Consider the following 27985-nt stretch of genomic DNA (forward strand, 5'->3'; position numbering starts at 1 on the left):
CTCCAAGATGGCCTGTTCACATTCTCAGCGGGATACCATCTCATGTACAGTTTATTTTACTCCATTTCCGTGTGATAACATGAACGTTTGTTGTTTCCTAGTTTTCTGAAGAAATTAACGTGTGAAAAGCAGCTTTGTTATACAAAAAAAATAAAGAGTTGATCAAGTCCAGATCTCAGGTCTCAAGAATAAAAAACTAAAATAAGCTTGTTAGTGTAAGAGTGATAGTATATAAGGATGTGTGTCTGCTTTGGGCAACTGTACACCAAAGACTTTTGACGCCAGTTCCTTTTTTCTTTGGGCTCACACTTGCGTCCCACTTAAAGCAGCTTTTTGACCCACTTTTGGGTACCAGCCCACCAGTTTGGAACCCTCGATCTATGGTAATAACTCAGTGATTACCTCTGTATAAATAACGATTGTGTATGATAGATATTTACAAATGTGGTCTACTATAGAAACAGAAAAGAAATACAGAACACAGCTATCACCGAACAAAATAAATATGAACATTATTGTTAAACAAAAAAAAAAGATTAACTAGTTAATTATTCAGACAGGATATTTTTCAAAGGCTGTAATACACAGAACTCCATAATTTCCATCTAATAATTTGATATAAAACGTGCTATTTTACTGACAGTGTGAAAACGAAAGCATTGCCAGTTATATTTTGAAAGGGTGTTCCCCGGATGTGTGCGGAGCATGTTCCGGTTAATAACCCGGGTTGGCGTATCTGTCAGTTCAGTGTCTCCGTTGTTATCGGTGCGTCATCATGTCTACCGACCCGTGCTCCTTCTCCTCCTTCACCAGGTGTGTCACCAGACACCTGAACCTGAGTCTGCACGTGGACCTGGACAGACGCGTCATCAGGGCGACGGTGGAGCTGACGGTGGAGGCTCTGGAGGACCGATTCTCCTCTCTGGTAATGTTACCGGAGCCGGTGCCTGTTAGCCCGGGGAGCTAACGAGCTCAGTGTTATGAATTCAGACGGTGGCTGTGGTCCGTGAAGGCGTCCTGAAATTAAACCTGAATAATTCGTTAAACAAGTTTAAATGGTTTTATTCGGCTTATAATATTAATAAGGGATAAAAACATGAAACTCCAAATATATACATTAGTTCTTACGTTGTCTTGGGGTATAAAAATAACCCGCGTCATTCATAATGTTCTTTACAAGTTGCTCTGCAGTTGCTATCTTTATTTATTTGCATAAAATGATGTTATTTAATCAAACTATAGATAAAACAGGCTCAAACTAGTGTTTTGGATTGGTTTGTCATTGTACAGCAAATTAGACTACGCAGTAAAACTACTTTCCTTTACTAAAATGTACTTAAATCTAGTTTCTGCACATTTTTGCTATTATATAGGCTCAATAATTATTTCCTGCAGAAACAGTCATGTTTGCAATGACACAGTAACTTCAGCAATCATTGCAATAAACCTCTAATTTCGAAAAGAAATCATTTTCTGTATAATAGGTTCGTTACAATTAAAATAAGGGGTGATGCCCCCTGATTATAGCATTATGGTGATATTTTTTTGCCATTTATTCCTCATGCAAAACAGATTTGGGATTAAAAAATAAGTAAAGTTGCTCTATTGTAGGAGTAAAGTAAACACAGGTCATTTTTAACACCACAAAGAGAGTGGAAATATTATAGGTTAGACAAGGGGTTGATAGAGGGCTGTTTTTATGAACTTTGATATGAATGAGCCTTTTTCTCTCACACCCGCCTACACATATGTAACTGAAGCGGAGCTGTTGAAAGAGTCATAGAACAGGCCATGGCTTGTTTCTGTTTCTTTTTACAGTCACAGAATGTATCATACTTGTGGTTTCTCATCATAGCTGTGCTATATTAATGCTGGGCAAATAACCAAGTTTGAATTTAAGTTACAATTTTGGCATCCCATGCCATGACTCATGACAACATGGAAACAGAGAAGGTAGCTGGATAGATTTTTGTCATATTTGGCAAAGGTTTCAGTGTTTTGACTATGATAGTGTATCACCAATACCTAAAAAAACGTAATACATTTGAGGAAAAATATAAATAATGAAGAGACAAATCTGTTCTTATTTTTGATCATTTATTGTTTTCTTTTTAAAGTATGTGAAATCAATGTTTAATCTTGTTTAATAATTTTTATCCCTAGGGATGCACTGATGCATCTATTTAATGTTGGTATAGGCTGTTATTGGCCAGTGTTAATCTGTTGTGACCAGTCATTTTAATGGTATCAAGTATAACTTACAGCTGAATCAAATATAAGATCTTTAAATCGCTTTAAATATCTGCTTATATTGGCTTTGAATATCAGTCTATGTAGGCTCTAAATAGTAGCTTATATTGGCTTAAAACATCAGTCTATATCAGATTATATCAGTCTAGATAGGCTGGAAATATTAGCAAATGTCAGCTGCAAATATTGGCCTATATCTGCTGTCAGTATTGGCCTTAAAAATTGCCTATTTCAACTTTAATTATTGGCCTATATTGGCTTATATTGGCTGAATTTTTTTTGCCTATATAAGCTTAAAATTGTGGCCTATATTGGCTTGAAATTCCAGCCTATGTCAGCTTAAATATTTGCCTATATTGGCTTTAACTATTGGCCTTTATCAGCTTTAAATACTGGCCTATATTGGCTTTAAATATAGGCCTAAATTGGCTTTAAATATTGGTCTATATTATCTTTAAATGTTGGCTTTTATTGGCTTAATTTTATTGGCAATATTGGCTTTAATGGTTTGCCTAAAACAGCTTTAAATATTGGCCTATATTGGCTTTGAATATTGGCGTCTATAGGCTTTTAGATATTTGCTTGTATCTGCCTGTAGTATTGGCCTGTATTGGCTTGTCAATATGGGCTTATATTGGCTTAAAATGATGGCCTATATTGGCTGAAAATATAAGCCTTTGGCAGCTTTAAATGGGCCTATGATGGCTTGAAATTTCGCCCTATATCAGCTTAGATTTTGGTCCTATATCGGCTTTAATTATTGGCTTTCATAAGATTTTAATACTGGCCTATATTGGCTTTAAATGTTGGCCTATATTGGCTTTAAATGTTGGCCTTTGTTACCGTTGATTATTGGTTTATCTTGTCTTAAAAATTTGGCCTATATTGGCTTTAATGGTTTTGCCTAAATCAGCTTTAAATATTGGCCCAGATTCTCTTAAAATATTGGCCTTTATTGGCTTTACATATTGTCGTAAATTGGTTTTAATAATGGCCTTTATAGGCTTTTAAATATTTGCTTATATCTGCTTGTAATATTGACCTATATTAGCTTGTCAATATGGGCTTATATTGGCTTTAAATGATGGCCTATATCAGCTTAAGTTTTGGCTTATATTATCTTAAAATACTGGCCTATATTGGCTTTAATTATTGGCCTGTATTATCTTAAAATATTTGCCCATATTGCTCAAAATGTTGACCTAAACCTATATATGGCTTTAAATAGTAATTTATACATGCTTTAAATTAGTATAGGAATGCACAATTGATTGCATATTCATTATTATGACAATAAAAACATCTGCAATAAAAGCAATGCAGAAGGCCTGAATGTATCTCAAAGAAAAAAATGATATTTTATTTTGCTTACACAAGCAGTCCTTCTCTCCTAGCATGCTTACATTTTAGCATGAAATTTCTAATTACTGTAATGGCCATGCTTTCATTTTGATGAAGCTGAAGCACAAGCTTGCAATTGTCCAACTGGTTAAAAAATTAGTTCTGGAAAAATGATTTGGGATTTATTTAAGATTCAGGAGAACAGTAGTGCAGACAAGGTCATGAAAACAGCAGAAGATAGTATTTCAGTTCTTTAAATATCATCTTAACATTGAACAGTGTAGTGGCTTATTTTTGGTCGATGGTGCAGGCCTAAATCAAGGCTGTGAACCCTGGACTCTGACTGACAGGCTGCCTTTATTATTAATGGGTGTTAAACAGGCAGAGCTATAATAATCAGCTCTTTAAAGGCTGTTTGGTTGGTGTCAGTTTATATTAAAGACAGGCTGAAGTTATCAGGCTTTATTACCTGGACTTTGACTTGGAGTGCATGACGTCGACACAACGTTGGTATCAACAGATAATAGCTCAAATAGTTAATGATCAGTGTCAGCAGGTATGAAAATTTCTGCCATTATGAACTTTTCTATATCAGCTGTGTTTGTGCGATTCAGACAGTTTATTTGAAATATGAGCATAAGGCATGGCATCTATGTTTTTAAACATAATCTATGTAAGTGATATTGTTTACCCTATTTTTCATTTAAAAGTAAATCAGTGTATCTTTAACTCAACATCCTCCAGCACTAGTCCAGGTGTGTTTATCAGCAGGTGTGTGTGCTGACTCAGCAGGTGTCAGAAGCTCGTTAAGCTCATTTATTATCGTCTGCAGACTTTGGACACCAGGGACCTGAACATCGTCTCTGTGAAAGCCAATGGACAGGCGGCCACATTCACCATGGGCCCTAAACACAGCTTTAAGGGCACGCCGCTGGAAATCAGGCTGCCCTTTGACCTCTCCAGGTGACCCCCTCTCCTCTGTCCTTAGATGACATCCTTTCATAATAAAGTGTTGAATTATTAATTAGTGTTTTTGTGGACCAATCAGAGGGCAGCACGTGATCGTGGAGGTGACCTATGAGACGTCTCCATCTGCGACTGCGCTGCAGTGGCTCTCACCTGAGCAGACAGCGGGAAAGAAACACCCGTACCTGTTCAGCCAGTGCCAGGTGAGCACATAGATGCTGTTTAGTGTGTCTAAATGATGTGTGGTTTTGTAATTTAAACCTTGTGTAAAGACAGTTTCAGAAGTTTCCTGAACATTTCTCTCTCTCCTTCCTCTTTCTTCTTCCTTTTTTAAAAATGTGCTATTGTTTTTTCAGAAACCGTCAAATGGTTACTACTTCCTCTAAAATGTTTGAACACCTTTCAGACTGTAATTTATGTTAAAGTTTGATTTTTTTGCAGGCAGAAAATAAAGAAATTGAAACATCACATTTACATAAGTATTCAGACCCTTTGCAATACACTTGAAATTAAGCTCAGGTCCCCCCTGATTTGGAAAGGCGCACACCTCTCTATAGAAGGCTTCACAGCTGACAATGCATATCACAGCAAAAACCAAGCCAGGAGCTCAAAGAACCTCCTGTAGAGCCCAGAGCCAGGATTGTGGCAAGGCAAAGATCTGGGGAAGGCTACACTTGCCTCTATAATTCTCAAATGGAAAAAGTTTAGCACAACTAGGACTCTTCGAAGAGCTGGTCACCTGTCCAAACTGAGCAAATGGGGGGAGATAGGTCTTAGTAAGAAGGGTGACCATGAATCTGGTGGTCCATCTGACTGAGCTCCAGAAATCCTGTGTAGAGATGGGACAAAATTCCAGAAGGAAAACAATCACTGCAGCCCTCTTCTGATCTGGGCTTTATGGCAGAGTGGCGAGAGCAGTGATACTCAACGCGTGGCTCTTTTGTGATGATCTGTGGCTCTTTTATGTCTTTATTTGAAATATTTTTTACCCAGAAAACCTTAAAAAAGGTCAACTTTAACCTCAGAAATTATTCATTGCAAGTAACATTTGTAAAGTTGGCTTAAATTGTCAGCCTTTATTTTTTTGTTTGTATATTTCCATTCCACTTATTTGCACACCCCCCCCTTTTGCCACATTTAATCTATTTTTACAGAGTTTTAAGCCCAAGTTGGCCACTTCTTTTGCCCCCTTTCACCTGATTTTTTTCTTTTTTGTCCTGCTTTGTGCCATTTGCAATTTTTTTCAACTTATTCCATTGAATGCCACTTTTTCGCATTTTTGCCACTTTTGTCCATTTTAGTCTCTTTTCACTTATCTTATTCCTCATTTTTACAGTTTTTTGACCATTATGCCACCTAGAAACTCATTTTTTAATCAATTTTGCCACTTTTTCTCACCTTTTTTTGCCAATTTTCACTCATTTATACATTTCTTTGCCATTTTTGGCCATTTTAGTCTTTTTTTCACTCATTTTTGCCACATTTTTACTGTATCTAAACAATTTTGCCACCTGTAACTTGTTTCTTTAATCATTTTTTGCAAATTTTTCACCAGTTTTTGCCTCATTTATCTTGCTTTTTGCTATTTTCAATTTTTCCCCCCTTTTTGCCATTTTTGGCCCCTTTCTTGCACATTTAAGCTGCCTTTTGCCATTGAATGCCACTTTTTCCAATTTTTTCCCATTTCTGCCCATTTTGGTTACTTAATTTTGCCACCTGTAACTCATTTTAAGTCAACTTTTGCCGCTTTTTCTCCCCATTTTTGCCAACTTTCACCCATTTTTTGCCACTGCTTTTTGATCATTTCACCACTTTAACTTATTTTCATTGCCACTTTAACTTATTTTTGCCACTTTTCACCACTTAGATTGTGGCTCTTGCAAAGGTATTTTTTAACAGTTTGGCTCCTTGGCTGAGCAGGGTTGAGTAACACTGGGCTAGAGGGAAGTGCACCTGCACTCTTGCATTAGGAAATCTGTGCCCTCCTCCAAAGTCCAATTTGTTTGACTAGTGCGAGTGCTCTGTACCATGCTTAGGCCCCGTACACTTCCTTGGTTGGACAAGGTCACGGTATGCTTCCTCATGCTCATGGGTTGGCGTGGATGTCAAGCCTTGCATAATTTGGAAATCAGTAAATCTTCTGGGGCTGTATCAAACCACAACAACTCAAAATAAGCTGCAGAGTTGGTCAGTCATTTTTTCTGTGTTGTTCTCCATTGTGCAGACTCTGGGACTGCATTTCTTGTAAACAAAGCCAGGAATGTGTGGTATTTCGTTATTGTGATGCTTGTACAAGAGATAAATGTGCTCTGGCCTGTTCGAGCATGGAGCAATGTGGCACGATGGTGTGGCTGTGCCAGAGACAGTTTTTAATGGAAATGCTGTGAATTGGCTTCAAAAGACAACCCCCGGAACCAATGGGTGACTTCATCCAGTACATAAAAAAAATTGTGCCTTTATCCTGAAGGACAGGACAGGAGAGAGAGTGGGGAATAAAGTGGGAAAGGAGGCACAGGTCAGATTTGGAAGGCTAACCCAGAGTATCTGCACCCTGTCCAATGATGACTACTAACCTTGCAATATATCCCATCATGCATTGTAGTGCAATGCTTTAACAAGCAGAAAAGGGTGTTTTGACTGCTCACTAAGACAACAGAGATGCAAAAAAAGCTGCCTATATGTGGTATTAAAAAACATTACATAATATGACCCTGGGTTTTGTCTTACAGGCTCATCACTGCAGGAGCATGATTCCTTGTCAGGACACTCCATCCATCAAACACACCTACTACGCACAGGTAACACACACACACCTATATTTCCTCTAAGTTTCGGTCAGATGTGGCCTTGCTTTTACCTGTTTTTTGTCTGTCAGGTGTCTGTTCCTAAGGATCTGGTGGCTGTGATGAGTGCGATGAGGGATGGAGAGGGAGTGGATCCTAAGGACAGCACTCGCATGGTGTACAGGTTCAGACAGCCGGTCAGTGTGCTCTTCTTCTGCTCTTTATTTACATGTTGTCCTAATCCTGCTCTTGATGATGACATGATTGAGAGCCCCCTAGTGGCAGAATTTACATACTGTGCATTTAAAGTTGAGAACAAAGTAAAATTCTGAGCTTTCTTTAAATATCAGCAATAAAATCCCTCTGACCTTTGACCTCAGGTGCCCATGCCTTCTTACCTGATTGCCATCGTGGTGGGAGCTCTAGAGAGCAGGTACGCTGGGTCTGTCTCACCTAAATGATGTCATGGTGACACCAACAGCAGGTAGATGATGTTCTGTGCTCTGATTGGTCCACAGGGAGATCGGGCCGCGCTCCAGAGTGTGGTCAGAGAGAGAGTATGTGGAAAAAGCTGCATTTGAGTTCTCAGAGACAGAGACCATGCTGAAGACTGCAGAGGATCTGGCTGGCCCATATGTTTGGGGTCAGTACGACATCCTCGTTCTGCCTCCATCGTTCCCCTACGGAGGGATGGAAAACCCGTGTCTCACCTTCGCTACGCCTACACTGCTGGTAAGTTTGTACACTACGTTCCAAATTATTATGCAAATGATATTTTTCTCTGATTTCCCTGAATAGTCAATGCAAATGAAAATCAGTATAATTTTCAAATCATCAAACATTACAGCATAATTCAAATTTATTGAACAAACCTCCCAATGATAACTATTCAAAATGCGCTGTTCCACATTATTATGCACAGCAGTTTCAGAACATTTTATAGGTTGTAAAGAACAGAAAATGGTCATTTGTTAAATTTGCAGCATTAGGAGGTCATATTTACTGAAATCAAAGCTATTTCAATCAAAAACATCTTAATCGGCAAAGTTACATGTTAACATAGGAGCCCTTCTTTGATATCACCTTCACTATTCTTGCATCCACTGAAGTTTTTTGGAGAGTTTTTGCTTGAATTTCTTTGCAAGATGTCAGAATGGCCTCCCAGAGCTGCTGTTTTGATGTGAACTGCCTCCCACCCTCATAGATCTTTAGCTTGAGGATGCTCCAAAAGTTCTCAATAGGGTTGAGGTCAGGGGAGGATGGGGCCACACCATGAGTTTCTCTCCTTTTATGCCCATAGCAGCCAATGACACAGAGGTATTCTTTGCAGCATGAGATGGTGCATTTGCATGCATTGTCATGCATGAAGATAATTTTGCTGCAGAAAGCAGTTCTTCTTTTTGTACCATGGCAGAAAGTGGTCAGTCAGAAACTCTGTATACTTTGCTGAGGTCATTTTCACACCTTCAGGGACCCTAAAGGGGCCTACCAGCTCCCCCCCCCCCCATTATCCCGGCCCAGAATATGACTCTACCACCTCCTTGCTGATGTCACAGCCTTGTTGGGACATGGTGGCCATCCACCAACCATCCACTACTCCATCAATCTGGACCATCCAGGGTTACTTGGCACTCATCAGTAAACAAGACTGTTTGAAAATGAGTCTTCATGTATTTCTGGGCTCACTGCAACCGTTTCCGCTTGTGAGCATTGGGTAGGGGTGGCTGAATAGTAGGTTTATGCACAACTGCAAGCCTCTGGAGGATCCTACACCTTGAGGTTGGTGGGACTCCAGAGGCACCAGCAGCTTCAAATACCTGTTTGCTGCTTTGTAATGGCATTTTAGCAGCTGCTCTCTTAATCCATTGAATTTGTCTGGCACAAACCTTCCTCATTATGCCTTTATCTGCACGAACCCATCTGTGTTTCACCTTTATTTAACCAGATAAAAACCCATTGAGATCAGGATCTCTTTCACAAGGGTGACCTGGCCAAGAGGTCAGTAGGACATGTCATAAGGACAGTTACAAAGAAATGACAGTATAGATTAAAACATAAAATTTTAGAGGTGCAATTGTGTTTTCAATAAGAAGTGCGGGAGCTATAACATAACAACAGACAACAATTTAAGATTTAAAACACAGGCATTGTTCAATGGTCTTACACTGTCTGTCCCTCAGGATAGAACGGAAGGCTCCAAGTGGAATAACTTCAGAGAGTTTCAGTTCAGTCTGTAGAGTATTCCATTCAGAGGGGGCAGCAAAGCTGAAAGCTCTTTTTCCAAATTTAGTACTTACCCGAGGAACAGATAAAACAAGTGTAGTGCAAGAACGCAAGGCATAGCAACTGCTTGTTTTCTGCAATAAAGCGCACAAATATCAGCCAAAAATTTCTTCACAGTATGATGATCACACTTAAGTTTTCCTGAAATATTTATGCTGTTTTTTATGTAGTGATTTTAACACCTTTCACTGAGTAGATTAGCGGAAATGTTCTGTAGAAGTTGGGGGAATAGTCTACCTTTATTACAGCTTGATTAACCTTAATTTTAAACTGATATGCTCGCAAAAATTGACATTATTATGTTTCCTCATTGATTGTTTTTGTCTTTCAGGCTGGAGATAAATCTCTGTCCAATGTGAGTGAAACACGCCGTACCTGCTCCCTGTTTCACCTGTCCTTATTTATGAATGTTTTTTAATTTTTATCCTTATTACAAATCTTTACACTTTTTAACATGCTGTTCTTCTACCAGGTGATTGCTCACGAGATCTCTCACAGCTGGACGGGTAACCTGGTGACCAATAAGACGTGGGAACACTTCTGGTAAACAAGTTTAAGGAATGATTTTTACACACTTAAATAATTTTTGAGTAAAAACATTGGCCTAATATACTCAAACACTCTGACATTCCCTCTTGAGCATTCTCCTTCCTCCCTTATGCTCAGGCTGAACGAGGGTCACACGGTCTACCTGGAGAGGATGATCGGCAGGTCTATGGAGGGCGAGCCCTTCAGACAGTTTAAAGCTATGGGAGGGTGGAAGGACCTGCAGGACTCGGTAATGACCTCTTGTCTCTAATATTTACCTTTGAAACTAACTTTTTTCATTCTCCAGTGTTAGTTTCTTCTTCTGGTGTTTCTCACCTGTGCATGACATCACTCAGGTGAACACCTTTGGAGCCAACAACCCTTTAACCAACCTGGTCCCCAGCCTGCAGGACGTCGACCCAGATGATGCCTTCTCCTCTGTGCCATATGAGAAAGGCTTTGCTCTGCTCTATCACCTGGAGGAGCTGATGGGGGGTCCAGGTAAGACCTGAGTGACATCACTACACCAGGACTTTATTTACCTGCAGGACAGGTGATAATTAAACTACCTGTGTTTGTCTGTCAGAGGTGTTCATGGGATTTGTGAAGTCCTACATCCAGCGTTTCGCTTACAGCAGCGCAACAACAGAGGAGTGGAAGAGCTACCTGTTCTCCTACTTCAAAGACAAGGTGAGACTCACCTGAGGGTCAGCTGGCTTGGCAAAAAACCCAACAGATACCAAACAGATTCATCCATCCATCCTCTTTGAAACAACTCAGCCAGGTGTGTTTGTCTCTCAGGTGGACGTCCTGAACCAGGTGGACTGGACGGCGTGGATGTTCACACCTGGGATGCCTCCTGTCCGTCCTCAGTAAGTCCTTCATGTCCTCAGGGTCAGCGGTAGACCTTTCCCTGATCCTGAGTGATGGCTGTGGACTTGGTCCTAGTCCTGACTGGCTGTTTGTCTTTCAGGTATGACACATCCCTGGCTGATGCCTGCATCGCTCTGAGCCAAAGGTGGATCAAGGTAAGACCTGGACCTCACATGAACTTGTTTATCCTGGTTTGATCCTGACCTCCTCTGCTCCCTCACAGGCCACTGAGCAGAACCTGAGCGGCTTCGCTGAGTCTGACTTGAAGGCGCTGACGTCTCACCAAGTGGTCGAGTTCCTGTCCCTGCTTCTACAGGAGGTAAATCCAAAACAGCAGTCTGCTGTATGAGGTTATAGTTAAAGTTACCTTTGGTCAGATACATACATAATGTCTGCTCTCTCCAGGATCCTCTCCCTCTGTCCCACGTGAAGAAGATGGAGGAAGTTTACAGTTTAAACTCCTTCATGAACTCTGAGATCCGCTTCAGGTGAGTCAGCATCACCATAACCCTTTAGTCCTGCCCCTCCTACCTGTAGCCTCCCTCTGATTGGCTGTCGTCTCTGCAGGTGGCTGAGGTTGTGTGTCCGATCCAAGTGGGAGGAGGCGGTTCCCCTGGCGTTGAAGATGGCAACAGAGCAGGGCCGAATGAAGTTCACTCGACCACTTTTCAGGTGTTTTATCACTTTATAATGATCTGTTAGGAGTCCTTAAGTTTCTGATCAAACTTACATGTAAGTTTTGATGTTTTTTTGATGTCTTAGGTTTATTTATCTTTTATGTCCATGTTTCTCATCATTGTGTTTTTGTGTTTCAGAGAGGTCTATAACTTTGACAAGTATCGTGATGAAGCTCTTCGAGTGTTTAGAGCTCACAGAGCCCAGTTTCACCCGGTCACTGCAGGACTCGTCGCCAAGGACCTGAAGGTCGACGTCAGCACCAGCCAGTAGCCATGAAGAAACCAGGCAGTAACTATGGAAACCAGTCAGTTATCTTGGATATCAGCCACAGTAATCAGTCTATAATCATGAAATCAAGCCACGGGAAATCACTTTAACCAAGAAAACTAGTCTGTAACCAATGAAACCAGCCTCTAACCACAGAATATTAGTCTGAATTGATTAAAACAAGCCTCTGACTATGGAAAAATTAGTCCGTAACCATCTATACAAGCCTCTAACATGAAAAATCAGCGTAAACATGGAAAACCAATGATTACAGACTAATTTTCCATAGTCAGAGGCTTGTTTCAATAGTAAAAAGCCTTTAACAGCAGAAACCCATTCTAGAACCATTAAAACAAGCCTCTGTGTCTGTGTTCAGACTGGTTTTCATGGTAAGAAGCTTGTTTTAATGACTTTAGAGTGGTTTTCCAGGGTTAGAGCATGTAACCATAGAAACAAGCCTCTAACTATGTAAAATTAGTCTTTAAACCTTGGTTTTCCATGTTAACAGACTGACTTTCATGGTAAGATGGTGGTTAGAGGCTTGTAACCCTTGAAACCACCATCTTACCATGGGAAACCAGTCTAAAGTGAGCCTGTAACTATGGAAAAATAGGCTTTAACCATTGGTTTTCAGTGTTAAAAGACCTACTTTCCTTGGTTACAGGCTTGCAACCCTTGAAACAACCATCAAACCATGGAAAACCAATGGTTACAGACCAATTTTCCATGGTTAGAGACTTTTTTTCAGTGGTAACAACCCTCTAACTATGGAAAACCAGTCTGAAACCATTGAAATAACCATCTCTCCATGGAAAACCAGTCTAGAACTGTTAAAACAAGCCTCTAACCATGGAAAACTAGCCTGACACCATTAAAACAAGCCTGCAACCAGTGAAAAACCAGTTTAAAACAAGCCTCTAACTATGGAAATTTAGGCTTTTACCATTGGTTTTCCATGCTAAAAGACCTATGGTTACAAGCTTGTAACCCTTGAAACAACCATCTAACCATTGGAAACCAAAGGTTACAGACTAATTTCCATCGTTAGAAACTTGTTTCAATGGTTACAAGATTCTAACCATGAAAAACTGTCTGAAACCATTCAAACAACCACTTACCAAGGAAACCAGTCTGTAACCATTAAAACAACCATTTATCCATGGAAAACCAGTCAATTGCCATGGATAACCAGTCTGTTTTATAGGTTTCAGACTGGTTATCCATGGTTAAAGGCTTCTTTTAATGGTTGCATGCCTTTAACCATGGAAAACCAGTCTGAAACTATGGATAACCACTCTTTTTCCCTGGTAAAAGATTGAAACCAATGAAACAAGCCTCTAACCATGGAAAACTAGTTGTTTTTGGGTTTTTTGGCATCGTTAAAGGCTTGTTTCAATGGTTACAGTTATCTAACCATGGAAAGCCAATCTGACACCATTGAAAAAAACCCATCCTACTTCCAGTTTGACACCATTAAAACAAGCCTCCAACCATTGAAAACCAGTCTGAAACTGCAGAAACCAAATGTGTTAACAAGTCTGTTACCATGGAAACAAGCCTGTACACCCCCATTCCCCCAAAACAGGGAAGATGCTGTGATGAGAAAACAGTACGTAACCACAGAAAGCAGTCACTTAAGTCTGTCTGTAACCACCGCAACAAGCCTATAACCACATTATGTGCGCACACGTATTAAAACACAATGAATACACCCACAGTCAAACACTTTTTCACCATGACAACACAGTATTAACACAGTATAAATAAACCCAGTATCAGCTGATGATTAATGTTTTTTACTTCCTCTTTGTTTGTAAACATTTCCTCTCAGGGAAGAAAATAAACAACAAATTCATTAATAAAAAAACCTGAAAGAACAAAATCTCCTCGTTATTTTTTTATAAGGACAAACGTATTTGGCCAAGTTTCTGTTCCTGAGGGAGAATGGAGAAACTTCAACAGTGATGAAAGTTCCTCTGAGATTGATCAACAAGTTTCTACATCGGCTGCTGACAGAGAGACAGAAACGTCTCTTCTGTATCAGTTCATTTTGGTTTATTTACTAAAATAAAATCACAAACGTGCAGGTTTACGTGTAAATATTTTATTAAAGATCAGGTAAAAGGCTGTTTGATATTAAATTATATTAACAATCAGCTCATTAGTCACATGACTTTAAACTCATTCACAGCACCAATAACACCTGGTGATCAGCTGATCAGGTAAGGTAAGGCTGATCACTGATCAGTATCATTTGGCACATTGTCGATAAAGTTTACACTTTAAAAACACACAAAATGCTCTAGACTGAAGTTTGATTTCCTGTTTTTATGATCATTACAGCTGACAGCTAAGACCACACTGATATACTCTGTTAACTAGTTTGTTTAAAGCTGTATTTTAAGTTTATTACTGCGCTAATGTGTCAGTATCTTTACTTTAAAGTGGAACCAAAGGAGGGAAGAAGATTGGCTTGGCAGAAGAGACAGTGACGTTTTATAAAGTAATAGTGCCCTCTGCTGGCTGTCTGGTATAATGACATGTCTACATGTTCAGACATTAACATTATATATTTTTTATTTATTCCTGTGATGTTTTTAAATTCAAGATAATTTCAGAATAAATGAGGACCTGATCATCTCCTCTGGGACCATTTGTAACACTAAAACCAACCTCAGACTGAGGAGGGATGCGGAAATGGAGCGGCAGGCCAAACTTGAACCTAGGCTGCCTGTGTGCATGGGGCATGATCTAACTGCTGGGCAATCTGTGCCCTATTTTTGCATTTTATTTTTTAAATAATCCAGGCTAAAATCAGCAGCTAACTGTTAAGTTTAGTTTGCATATTGGGTGATTTGGTGGGCAGGTCTTAGTGTAGTTTTCAGATAGGGATGTTTTTTCTGCCTTTCTGAACAGCGATTGAGGAGATGATTGCTGGATAATCTGTTAGAGAACCCAGATTAGTTTTTTATATTGCATGTACATGCAACGTGTTAGTTTTGCAATTCAAGCAATATTGTATATAGCTGCGTGCCTGGCTCAATGAATAGCTCTCCCTGATGGGACTGGATCAGCCTTAGAGATAAAATTAGCTACATTTTGGTGCTTAAAAGTGCCATTTTTGGGTTCAAAAGTTCCATAAAGTTGCTTCAGTTTTTCTCTTTCAGTGCTAGCTATGACGCAGTTAAATGGGCTAAGCCATGTTATTCAAACCTCCAGACTTAAAAAGGCTCATGCAATTGAAAGACAAGTGGGTTAACACTTTAAAACAGGCCAAACGTGATAATGAATAACTGCAGAATATAGTTGCACTGATCTGAATGGTCAGTATTTAGGTTAAAAAGAACACGGCCCGTTGTAAAGTTAAGCTGCGATAACTGTTTTTGCAAACCTCCACAGTGCTAGGTCCCAGAAAGTTCTCCCCTATTTCCCCCTTATGGGCTGTAAACCAGACTGCAGAAGTGCTGTGAAAGGACAGGTATAGCTGTGGAGATCATGTGACTAGACAGGATCAGGTCCAGGTGAGTCGGAGTGGGGGGGTCATCATGGCGTCCTCCAGGTGTTGGTCTTCCTGTCTCTCCTGTAGTCTCTGCTCCTCCAGCAGCGACACCAGAGAGTTCCTCTGCTCCACCACGTCCAACATCTCCTCCAGGATCAGACGCTCCTCCACCAGCTCACACGCCCCCTTCAGGTGGTCTGAGGACACACAGGTACACTCCAGGTCAAACTAATCTTAAATGAAATGTCAGATTGATAACTATTATCTCAATCAAAATATGATATTTAGTTTTGCTCTTTTTCGTGGCGCCTTAGCTCATGCTAGGAATAAAGCCAAAGGTGCCAGGTTATAGCCTTATGGCACTAACCATGTTAATCTGTCGGAGATTAACCAGGCTGAGCCTGATATAACTGCTTTTATTTGAAGTATTTTATAAGTGGATGGAGGGGAACATAGTTTTTGTAAGAATTCTGTTGATTATATTAGACAGGGAATAAGAAATAGATCAACATGTCTAAATTCAAACAGAATTGACTATTTCAAAGAAAGCAAACATGTCCCCACTGAAGAATTCTTCAAAATAAAATGTCCCTTTAAATGTTTTTTTAAAGATGGTTTCACTGTAAACTTCATCAGGAAATTAAAGTTTAATTATGTTCTAATTGTAATTAAATACTTTAGTCAAGTATTTAGTAAGTATATTTAACATTTTATTTTTAAAAATTTTAAGGTTTACCATCCACTGCCATCCTCTCCCTGAGCTCCTGCTGCAGACGACTCTGACGGTCCTCCAGCTCCAGCTCACGTGCCCTGAAATATTAAGAGACCACAACCCCATCATAAACCGGCAGCTCTTTATACACCTGGACAGGTGTGCTTTTCTCATAGAGATACTCACAGTATGACGAGTTCAGACTCGTATCTGATCAGGGAGTTCTTCTGCTGGACCAGCTGGAACCAGGTCTGCATCAGAGCCGAGTTATCCAGTTTACTCAGACCTACGTACACAATAATACATTTCAGTCAGGAACACTCTCGTCATACATTTTACTATCTTATTATTTCGCAAAATGATATGCATGGCTTAAAAAAAAAATGGATAGATCCAATAAGTGCAATTAATTCATAGTAGCATGAATCTAAATATGAGGGTACAACAAGCTTTCTACTATAAAGGAGGTAGCTGGGGTGGAGGAGGGGAAGCTTTGCCAGCAGCTGCACATTTAAACACACTGCTGTGTTGAGAGAGGGGGCTCTGATTGGCTGTGGGAGCTTGGAGGTGACGTTTGGGATCAGCTGAGGCTGAGCTTCATTAATGCAAATGCTAATGCAAACACTAGAGCAATGGATGTATGCAAATGGACCGACAGACTGAACAATGTTTCTCTTGCAATACAATAACAAATACTCATGACCTTTATAAACAGAGGGCCTGATTCACAAAGCATTGCAGAGGTTTTGCTCTCTCTAAATATACAAATGAGTCAAAAAGACACTGGGTAATTCACCACACACACAAAGGAATAAACACTTCCCGTACTGAGCTGCAGAGCAAACAGCGTCTCTCCATAACGGTTCATTTAAAAACACAATAACAAGCCAGAGCACAGTCATTAGTAAGATAAAGCCTCATTGTAAAGGAGTTCAATTCACAGAGAAAGGGCCAGTTTTTCTCCAGTCACCGGCTCTGACAACCATGCACAAAAAAACAACGTGACATTATTAACTAGAGATGTCACGCTCCAATTTTCCAGTGATCTGGAAAACAATTCCTCTTGTGTGTGACTTCTAAATAAATGATGTTTAAATAGTGTGTAAATATGGCATTGACAGTACTTTAACTAATGTAACCAGGGGTTAAATCAGTGTGAAGCTGTCAGTGGCTCCACACTTCATCCACATGTGTGGAGACAGTCGCCACAAGTTTTCTTTCTCCATTCAGGGAAGAAAGCTCCAAATCAGCACTCACCTTCCAGGTGAAGCTCGATGTCCATGTTGTGGTCATCATCTCCCCAGTAATCTGGCAGAGATAGGTGAGGTCAGTGTTAAATAGCACACAGAGTGGTGGGCCCCTGAAAACCCAGAGAATGCCCCTCCAGCAAGTTATGATTAAATTAAAAACTAAGTGTAAGGTATGATCAGTTTTTTTACCTGCTTCTCCTCTCAGAGCTTTCTCCACCATCACTCCTCTCTCTTCCAGCTGTCTCTGCTTCTCCTCCACCTGCTGCAACTGCCTCTGGATCATCTGCAACACAAACAACACCTAGAACACCTGGAACTCCATCTCACCTCTCCCACCTGATAGATTCAGACAAGGATCTTCATGGTCAGATGTTATAACAGTGTCTGTAAACTCACCTGAGCTTTGTGGAGTCTCTTCAGCTCTTCCTGTTTGGCGGTCCGCCGTGCGGCTCGTTGGACTTGTCGGGTGAGTTTGGCGTCCAGGTTGTCGTTGTCTTCCTGTCCCCTGTGGAACATGGTCTCCGTCATGCTCAGACTTGACGGCTCCTTCGGCTCCACGAGGATACCGACCACCTCGGTGGGACATGACGACCGACTGTTAGAGTCAGGCACGGGAGCGGAGATTTTCTGAGAGCGTCTCTGAAACACAGAGTCCAAAAGGTTTGAATGTCAAAAGTATTGAGCTCAACAGTGACCAGCCACCTTGTTGACAGATCTGGTTCCTGGTCCTGATCCTGCCCCATTCAGATTCTTCATTGTCATTTCACAGAATCATCATATGAATACATTGTTGAAGTGCCACAAAACAACTAGAAAACCGGGGGAAACACAGGTGCAAGAAGGTTTAGACAGAGTGAGGGAATACACAACTCACAATACAATGTGATTCCTTTAAATATTTGCAAGTAAAAGCTTTTCTAATTTCAAAACCTACTTAGACCATTTCTCTAAATTTATCTGTACTTAATAGTTTACTTGCATCTCCTGCTTCTCTTTTTCTGCTTTTAACTCTTCTTTCTGCATCTTCCATTTCTCTTTTTTTGCATCTCACTCTTCTCTATCTCTCATCTCCCTCTTCTTTCCTCCTGCACACCCTTTTTTCTGCATTTCTCTCCTTCTATTTTCTATATTTGAGTCTGACTCCACATTCTGTATATCCCTTTTCTGTATTTCTTTTTCTGTGACTCTCTCCTCTCCTTCCACATCACTTTTGTGTTCTTTCTTTCTGCGTCTCCTTCTTCTTCAACTTTCTGCATCTGCCTCCTCTCTTTCTGCATGCCCTTCTCCTTTCTGCACCCTTATTTTTATTTTTCTGCATCTGCCTCCTCTATCTTTCTACATCTCAATCTTCTCTCTTTCTACATCTCCTCCTCCTTTTGCATGTCAATCTTTATTTTTCTGCATCTCCCCCCTTTACATTTCTGCATCTCCTTCTTCTCTTTCTGCATCTCCCTCTCCCCTTTCTGCACCTCCATCTTTCCTTCACCACTATTCACCACTATTTCTACATCTCCCTATTCTCTCTTTCTGCATCCCTCTTTTCTTTCTGCACCACCATTTTTATGTTTCTGTGCCTGCCTCCTCTCTTTCTGCATCTCTCACTCCTCTCTTACTGCATCCCCTTCTCCTTTAAGCACCCTGATTTTTATTTTTCTGAGTCTACCCTTGTCTATCTTTCGGCATCTCCCTCTCCTTTCTGCACCTCCATCTTTATTTTTCTGCATCTGCCTCCTCTGTCTTTCTGCATCTTCCTCTCCTCTCTTTGTGCATCTCCCTTTTTTCTGCTTCTCCCTCTCCTTTCTGCATCTCCCTCTACCTTCTGCATCTCAATCTTAATTTTTCTGCATCTCCCTCCTCTCTCTTTCTACATCTCTCTTTTCTTTCTGCATCTCCTTCTCCTCTTTCTGCATCTCCCTCTCCTTTCTGCATCTCCCTCTGCTTTATTTTTCTGCATCTCCCTCTCCTTTCTGCATCTCTATCTTTATTTTTCTGCATCTCCTTCTCCTCTTTCTGCATCTCCCTTTTTCTGCATCTCCATCTTTATTTTTCTGCATCTCCCTCTCCTCTCTTTCTGCATCTCCCTCCTCTCTCTTTCTACATCTCCCTTTTCTTTCTTCATCTCCATCTCCTCTTTCTGCATCTGCCTCCTCTCTCTTTCTGCACATCCATCTTCTTTACCACCTCCTTCTCTCTTTTTTCTGCATCCTCCTCTTCTCTTTCCACATTCCCCTCTTCTCTTTTATCATCCCTCTCCTCTTCCTGCATCTCCCTCTTCTCTTCTTCTGGATACTCCTCTTCTTTTTGGATCCCCCTTTTCTTCTTGAACCAACTTCTGTACCTCTTCCTTTCCTCTGCATCTCCCCTTGACCCTTTCTACACCTCTCCCTTCTCTCCTTACATACCTATTTCTCTCTCATGTCTGCATCCCTCTTTTCTTTCTGCACCTACCTCTTTGATCTTTCTGCATCTCCTATTTCTCTTAAAACAATCTTGACATCATACAAGCTTGTGTCTTCTACCTGAGTATTTATCGTCATTTCACACTCAGGTAAGTCTACCTAGGATATTTCTGACACTATGGGGAGAATAACTGGGATTTCATTTTTTCTTGAACTCAATCTAGCCCTATCAAAGATTCTAGTCTTGTAAAACAACAACAACCACAGTGCTGATCACATGATCACATAGTGTTTGTACCTTGATGGCGTACGCTCGTTTGAAGGCGAGAGCATGAGGTACATAAGTAGGCTGATAGAAGGAAAGGACACAAAGTCAGACAGAGGAGTTGATCTTTGAGTCTAAAATAGTCAGACTAACTAAAACGTTCCTACAGAGCAGAGTTGCCTGAATGCAGCATCAGGTACCTGCAGGTCATCATCCTCATTTATAGTGACTTTCTGAAGGCCAGCTGAGAGGTTGATCAGCTCCAAACGCAGCTTAAACCATCACAACAGGACAGAGAATCGCCCACAATCATTCAGAGTTTACTGAGAAAACCACACATTACACTGATCCCAAGAAATAGTCTGGACCATCAAACAGACTGTGATAGCTGCTTTACATTGTTCTAAACTACCATAACTAGGTTGGTAATACCAGTGTTGATGATGTCACGGCTGTGCGGCGTGGACAGTCTCACCTTGTTTCTTGGCGAGCTCCTCTGCAGAAGCTCAGACTCCTCCTGAGTCAGACATCCTCTCACACCTGAGCACAGGAAGTACAGTTATGACATCATCATTTCAAACACTTATAGATAAGCGTGTTTGTTAATGACATCATTACCTGTAGCTCTCCTCTTATTGGCTGCTTCTTTCTTCGTCCTCTCTGCAGGAAAGGTGCCGCCCTTCTTCTTCTTCTCCTTCCTGTTTCCAGAGAACACTGCCCTCCACAGAGCTCTAGCCCCGCCTCCTTCCACATCAAAATGACCAGGAGGCGGAGCCTCTCTCAGCGTCTTCAGCTGATTGAGTAAGGCCTCTCCCCCTGTGTGAAGAGGAGGGGGGAGGAGTCGAGGAGGGAGGGTGTGGGCTCCTCGCTGTCTCCGCCTCCTTCTTGCTCCATCAGACTCCTCGCCCTCCATCAACTCCCGCTTTAACTCCGCCTTCAGATCAAGTGTTTTAGCTGGGACACTTGAGGGTGGTCTTTTAGCAGCTGTTTCTATGATGACCACAGGTGTGATCAGGGTGGGAGGAGCTGTGTCTCCATCACTCTGGGTGGAGTCAGGTGTGGTGATGAAGGAGGCAGTGGAGGGCGTGAAGGTGAGGGGACGGGGCTCAGAGTGAGGAGAGGAGGAGGGGGTGGCTGGCAGCGGGCTGGAGGTGGAATCAGGTTCCACAGGTAGGTCAGGTAGAGTGATGTCATTTCCTGTTCCTGAGGAGCTGAGAGGAGAAAAACCCTCCTCTGAGGGTGGAGGGGATGGTTAAAAAACACGATTTCTGTACAAAGATTTGTCCAAATGAGGTTTAAGAAATGACAGATTAGTGAACTCAATTGAAATCAAATTTCTTTTTTTTTTTTTTTTTTTTTAACATTTTTATAAAGTTAGGACTTTTGAATGAGATTTAGTTACTTGCAGAAAATATCTATTTCTTTTATTCATAAGATATTTTCTATATAAAATATTAGGGCTGTCAGCATCATCGAGGTCCACCATTACTGCACTGATTAATTTTAATTGTATTAATCTTTTTCTTTTGCAGTGGAACAATGCAGCTAATTCTTTTATTTTTGCTGTAGACTGAAAATATTTGGGTTTGATATCAAAAGATGAATATAAGGCAAGAGATCAACATTTCAACTTTCATTTCCAGATGTTTACATCTGGATCAGACACATAACTTGGAAGATAGCACCTTTTCTTTGAACCCACCCATTTTCATGTGAACATGAGTATTGGTACCCTAACCCTAACCCATCAGAACCCTCCTCCAGATGTCAGGAGTGAAGGTATCACCATCTACTGTTAGTGACATTAACAACAATCTCCAGGAGACAGGAGTGGAGGTATCACCATCTACTGTTAGTGACATTAACAACAATCTCCAGGAGACAGGAGTGGAGGTATCACCATCTACTGTTAGTGCCATCAGAAACAACCTCCAAATGTCAGGAGTGAAGGTATCACCATCTACTGCTCACGGAAGACTTCATGAACAAAAGTACAGAGGCTACACCAGTAGATGCCAACCACTCATTAGCAAGAGGAACAGGAAGGTCAGGCTGGAATTTGCCAAAAAGTGCAGATTCAAGCTGCAAAAATTCTTGTACAAAGACAAAATGTTACTGTAGACTTCTGAGTTCATTTCAGAAGTCTACAGTAACATTTTGTCTGTCAATTTAAAGAAAGATGCAACCAAGCGATGGGGGGATCCTTCGTGATGCAGCAAGATAATGACCCAAAACACACTGGCAAAACAACAAAGGAGTATATCAGGGGCAAGAAGTGTAAGGTATAATATATATTTGTCTTTATTCTATCAATTTATAAATTTTCACTAAAGTTAGCCTAATGTGAGGGTTAATTTAGGACTTCTTTAATAAGGAATTTGACTTCTAACCACTAGGCCTACATTTCCCATAGTGCACCTGGGTATTTCACAGGTACACACACACACAGCAGGTTTTTTTTGATGTAGTGAGGTTAGTGTAAAACTCATGTTTTTATGAATGAAGTTTGGTTTGGATTCTACCTGTCTCCTCTGCTATCAGGAACCAAACACCTGAGCGCCGCTCCATGTCCCAGGGGCTGTACTCCCCCTCTACCAGCAGGGGGAGACACCACATAACATTACACTACTACACCATACAACACAACAACACAGCTAAACAACACACAGGAAACAGAAAATCTCACCGTCACTCGACTCCATCTCACTGTCTCCTTCAATTCCATCATCATCCTCCTCTCCACTTTCTTCTTCATCTTCATCCCCACTGTCTTCCTCCTCCTCCTCCTCCTCCTCCGCCTCCTCCTCATGTTTCTGGTGGAGCTGCAGAGTTTCCCCCAGTGAAGCTCCAACCTCCTCCTGCTCTCCCTCTTCCTCCTCCTCCTTTGAACTGAAACACAGATATTCTCTCATTCCCAGACATACAGAGGACAAACCCTCATATCCCTCAGTTGAGTATAAATATCTCTTTTGGCACTATCAGGCCTCCGTACTCACCTGGTCTTATAGTCCAGATCCAGGTTGAAACGGTTCAGCATCTCCTCTGAGACTTCCTCAGGCTCCTCCAGAAGCCCCACCTCCATGTTGGAGCAGCGGCGGGGGTAGTTCTCCAGCTCGATCCTCTCTGGTGTGGCGGTCTTCACAGAAACCACTGCACACACAGAAACACAGCCGCACACACGCACAAACACACACAGAAACACACACACACTAAAGCCCACAGTGACGCAGTTTAAGGAGCATGCTCAGTGTGATCATGTGACAAAGAGGCACACAGGTGAACAGAGCTCACCTGAGGAGCGACGGCGACCAGCAGAGACCAGCGAGTCAGCAGAGGTGGGCGAGGGGGCGGAGCTAAGAGTCACCTGTAGGCAAAACAAACACACCTGTTATTACTGCCAATCAATGATCTGATTAAAGTAACTTTTAAAGAAGATAAAAGTTGCATCTGGGTTTTTATTTTCAGATTTTTTTATTTGCACCAAATGAAAGATTTGTTGCTTCAACTTTAATGCCTCTGACTGATTATGGTGATGTTTTATACATGCATACATCTTTTCATTTAATGAAGCTTAGTGCTATTGCCAATTATCATCTTCCAGCTCTCACAGCCAATCATAGCTCTTTCTCTCAACATAGTGGTTCGTTTAAATATGACCTACTTCTGACTAATCTCTGCTTGCATTAAGGCTAATGCACAACACTGCTGCTGCTACTGGCAAAGCTTCACCTCCTCCACCTCAGCCTCTTTGTAGCATGAAGCTTCGCCTCCTCCACCCCAGCCTCCTCCTTTGTAGCATACAGCTTCACCTCCTCCACCCCAGCCTCCTCCTTTAGAGCATAAAGCTTGTTGTACCCTCCTATTTAGATTAATGCTAATGTTGATTACTTGCTTCTGAACTAACTTTACTGTGATCAATATGTCAGAAACACTCCTATCCATAGCTAGAAACCCCCTATCCAGGGGTGTTACTGCTGTAACTCTGTTGACTGTGCCGCTGCCAATCTCTAAACTCAAATGAATATATGAATGAATAGATAAATAACATTTATATGATCAGTGTTGTACAATAACTTAGTATAATTAATCTCTGTAAATTAAGAAAAGTCATTTTTAATAATTCACTAATTAAATTAATGTGTCCTGACATTTCTAGTGAATATTGATCAAAATACAGACCAAATTAAACAGTAACATTCTAATCTTTTATAATAGTAATAAAGTCAATCTTACCGTGGATGTTTGTAATGAAGCAGATCTGTCGGTCCTCCTCCTCACTATTGGAACGTTTGGATCAGAGTCCGCGTGCTGCACACAGTAAAACCTCCCTGAGAGGGATAAATAATAACATATCAATATTTATAATACAAATAATCATCAAAATATAAAAAACAGCATGACTGAAAAAAACACATTTTAACCAAAAAGTAACTACACCAAGTATACCTTCCTAAGAAAGATTAAAAATATTTATATAAAAATATTTCTAATTGCACTATAGAAAAAAATACACTTAAATTTGTAGTACAGATAGATGTAGAAAGTCCTCAAGGGTAAATTCAAAAGCTGAAGTACATGCACCGATGGACTGCTGCCCATAAAGTGATGCTCCTAAAGTGGTTGGAGGTTCAGTGCCTCACTTAAGGATTGTACTCATTAGGTGAACTGGCCCCTCTACAACTACCAGACCAATTTCCAGACTTGGTTTGACTAGCACTTAAACCATCAACCCTCTGGTTCCCAACCAAGTCCTCACAGACCAACTACTGTCAACCTTAGAAAAATCAGTTCAGCTAATAATAACATTAAAAAAGCATGTGTGAAACAACCCACAGACACAAACCACAACAATCTTACGAACATTTTAAGATTTTAAATCAACACTTTAAAAGAATCTTGTTAAAAACCTGATAAAACAGTAGCCGTGAGGATCAGTCGTCTCCCTTGTCATCGTCGTCTTTAAACGCGAGAACTTTTTATAACTAGTTTCACACTGAAGTCATGTGACCTCTGCACTCTGATTGGCTAAGAGAGGCTCAATCTAACACACAGGAGAGCTTTTTAAAGCTCAAACACACAAAACGAGCTCTGTGAAGTCACACACATACTCCATATGTACATGGGTACACGTGTATATGTGGGTCAGATAAGTGTGGCATAAAGCAGCTCTATGTTGTGAACGTATGAACACTCTCAGTGGTCATGAGTTCATCCTCAGGCTGTTCAGAGATCATCTATGACCGACAGGCTGTTGACTCTTAAAGAATCTACAGAGACGTTTATGGACAGAGCGGTCAGATGATCAGAGACAGAATCAATGAGGAACATAAAGCAGAGGTCACAGAGGATTTACAGCTCAAGGGGATCTATGTGACTGACATTCAATCATTTTATAATCAATAAATAACAATATTGACCTAAATAATCCATCACTGAACAACTATTTAGCTTTTGAATAATCAAATGAGCTCAGATATGAGATTTATCCTTTCAAATCAGCTGGACTCAACTGACAACTAACAGGTAATAACCAATTATTAAAAGAGAAATAAACAGACAGCAAACAGGTACTCTGACTAAATTAGCTATACAGCTCCTGACACGGTAAGGCTGTTGTTCCTGAGCCAACTGAGCTAATTTCTCAGTGTTATCAGCTTCAGGTGAGACAGTCTGGCTGCAGACCACTACAGTGAGACTCAGCATTTGTCATGACGGATATACATGCAAAACTTTTAAAATAAAATTGGTTAGGATTTAGGCAAGGGTTAAGCTAAAGGTTAGGATACCTAAAGTCTATAACCTGACCTGCAAACCTAAAAAAAAAAAAGTGTTTGATAAAGCAGAGTAGACAGTCGGCAAAGAATAGGAAGAACCTTGTTCTCCATGAAAACACTCTAATGCAGCTAATGTGGCTATATAGCTAACATAGCTATATCTTAAAATTTTGCTGCGTTAGCTACATAAAATAGGTTACACTGCTGCATAGCTGAATTCTAAAGCTAGTGCAACTCTGGTAGCTTTCTAAACTACTTAGGCAATGTAGCTAAATATAGAGATAAAAATAATATAAGCTACATTACATATGCAAGTTATGCAGCTATGTAGCTAGATCAAAATCTAATTAGAAACGTTAGCTACATAAGCTACATAGGTAACACTGTTGCGTGGCTAAATTCTAAAGCTAGTGCAACTATGTTAGCTTTGTAAACTAGTTAGGCAAATTAGCTAAAAATGGAGCTAATAAAGCTATATAAACTACTGAGCTATGTAGTTTATGCAGCTATGTAGCTAGATCAAAAACTAATTAGAAACATTAGCTTCATCAGCTATGTAGGTAACACAGCTAAGTAGCTAAATCTAAAATGTATGAAAATATTTTAGCTACAAGTAGGTTATGATCTATGTAGTTCAATTCTAAAGCAAATGAGACTATATTAGCTTTGTAAACTACTATGGCATTGTAGCTAAATATACAGCTAATGATTCTATGTAAGCTACATAAGCTATGTAGGTTATGCAGCTATGTTGCTGGCTAAAAAATAATTAGAAACGTTTGTTACATAAGCTATGTAGGTAACACGACTAAGTAGCTAAATCTAAAGCTAACGAAGATTTGCTAGCCACATTAGTTATGTAGGTTGCAGAGCTATGTAACAAATTCTAAAACTAATGAAGATTTGGTAGCTACATAAGCTATGTAGGTTTGCAAGGTTTGCAGCTATGTTGCTAAATTCTAAAGCTACAGAAACTATGCTGACTTGATAAACTACTTAGGTAATGTAGCTGTATCTAAAGGTAATTAAGCTATGTTAGCTACATAGGCTATGTTGGTTATGCAGCTACATAGATAAATCCTAAAGTTAATGAAGCTGTGTTGGCTACTTAAACTACATGTGTTACGAAGCTATGTAGCTACATTTTTTAACAAATGATATCATGTTAACTTTTAAACAACTTAGGTAATATAGCTACATAATTAATGTAGCTAAAGCTAAACAAAAATAACCATGTTAACAATGTCAAATTATGCAAAGTTTGCACAAGCTAGTCCCGTTTTTAGATGTAGTTATGTGAACAGTGGCTTACTTTAGCTTTATTAGCTTTAGCTAAAGCTAACATAGCAGCATTGGATAAGTAGTAACATTAACTTCATAGCTAGGGAAGCTAATGTTAGCTTAGACTAAGGAAGCTTAAGCAAGAATGTAACTGTCAGACTTTGTTTAGGAATAAAGAATTAAAAAAGAATTTCTAAAACGTCATACTGGCAAATAATGTCCCATCCTGACAGAGGTGGCTTCACACAATACTGGTCTAGAATAGGGGGCGTCTGAGATTTGGGGTATGCAGCCAGACCCCTTCAGGTAAACTGCAAGTGTCAAGCACACCCTCTCTGCCATAACTCATCCATCCAACTCCACATCAATACACCTGATTGGCTAGTTGGTGGAGCTTCTGTACCAGTTGTTTCAGAGCTGAAACTACCTTCTGTAAACTCAGAGGAACACTAAAGTTAACTACTAACCCCTGACTGCTCATACTAATAAACAATCAGGTGGACTCACCTGTGCTCCTGTCGAAGGTGTAGGCAGCCAACCTGAGGGCGGAGCCACAGGTGAAACACTGAAAACAGCTTCGATGGAAGAACAGACCCTCCGCACTGAGACGTTCCATCAGATAGACCCGGTCTTTACAGAAGAAACAGAGACCTGAGGACTAAAAAGACAGAGAGGGACTTCAGGAACAGACCTCTTCAGGTCACATAACTACTATGATACCATTCAGTACAGTGGACAGCAGAGGCACTAGTGCTTAAGATAGAGAACTGCAAATACTTTTTTTGTTTCACCCATACACAGGGACACATTTTGCTGTAAGCCTGGGTTTTACAAGC

General features: G+C 40.5%; 2 protein-coding genes across 2 annotated transcripts in view; one reads left to right on the plus strand and one right to left on the minus strand.

The window, feature by feature from the left end:
- Positions 1–727: 727 nt before the first annotated feature.
- Positions 728–13838, plus strand: lta4h (leukotriene A4 hydrolase; the record flags this gene model as incomplete). The annotated part of the gene is made up of 18 exons (XM_041781366.1): positions 728–925; positions 4424–4554; positions 4640–4760; positions 7287–7355; positions 7433–7537; positions 7721–7773; positions 7859–8072; positions 9955–9978; positions 10096–10166; positions 10290–10401; positions 10508–10652; positions 10738–10841; positions 10953–11023; positions 11125–11179; positions 11248–11343; positions 11430–11512; positions 11592–11696; positions 11840–13838. Coding segments are annotated over 18 exons (1890 nt in total), but the record flags the coding sequence as incomplete, so codon positions are not given.
- Positions 13839–13988: 150 nt separating this feature from the next.
- Positions 13989–27985, minus strand: part of LOC121505383 (F-actin-monooxygenase MICAL3-like) — a 30169-nt gene continuing 16172 nt past the window's right edge. Inside the window, exons 20-33 of the mRNA XM_041780659.1 lie at positions 27657–27807; positions 24328–24422; positions 23386–23458; positions 23091–23244; positions 22781–22983; positions 22617–22685; positions 20713–21327; positions 20570–20634; positions 17827–18069; positions 17620–17713; positions 17438–17488; positions 16367–16466; positions 16205–16278; positions 13989–15665 (exon numbers count right to left, since the gene is read on the minus strand). Coding sequence (XP_041636593.1) covers positions 15481–15665; positions 16205–16278; positions 16367–16466; positions 17438–17488; positions 17620–17713; positions 17827–18069; positions 20570–20634; positions 20713–21327; positions 22617–22685; positions 22781–22983; positions 23091–23244; positions 23386–23458; positions 24328–24422; positions 27657–27807 — 2172 coding nt within the window. The 3' untranslated portion in view covers positions 13989–15480. The remainder of the gene's footprint in view (positions 15666–16204; positions 16279–16366; positions 16467–17437; positions 17489–17619; positions 17714–17826; positions 18070–20569; positions 20635–20712; positions 21328–22616; positions 22686–22780; positions 22984–23090; positions 23245–23385; positions 23459–24327; positions 24423–27656; positions 27808–27985) is intronic.

This window comes from Cheilinus undulatus, linkage group 23, assembly GCF_018320785.1.
Source record: "Cheilinus undulatus linkage group 23, ASM1832078v1, whole genome shotgun sequence".
NCBI lineage: Eukaryota > Metazoa > Chordata > Actinopteri > Labriformes > Labridae > Cheilinus > Cheilinus undulatus.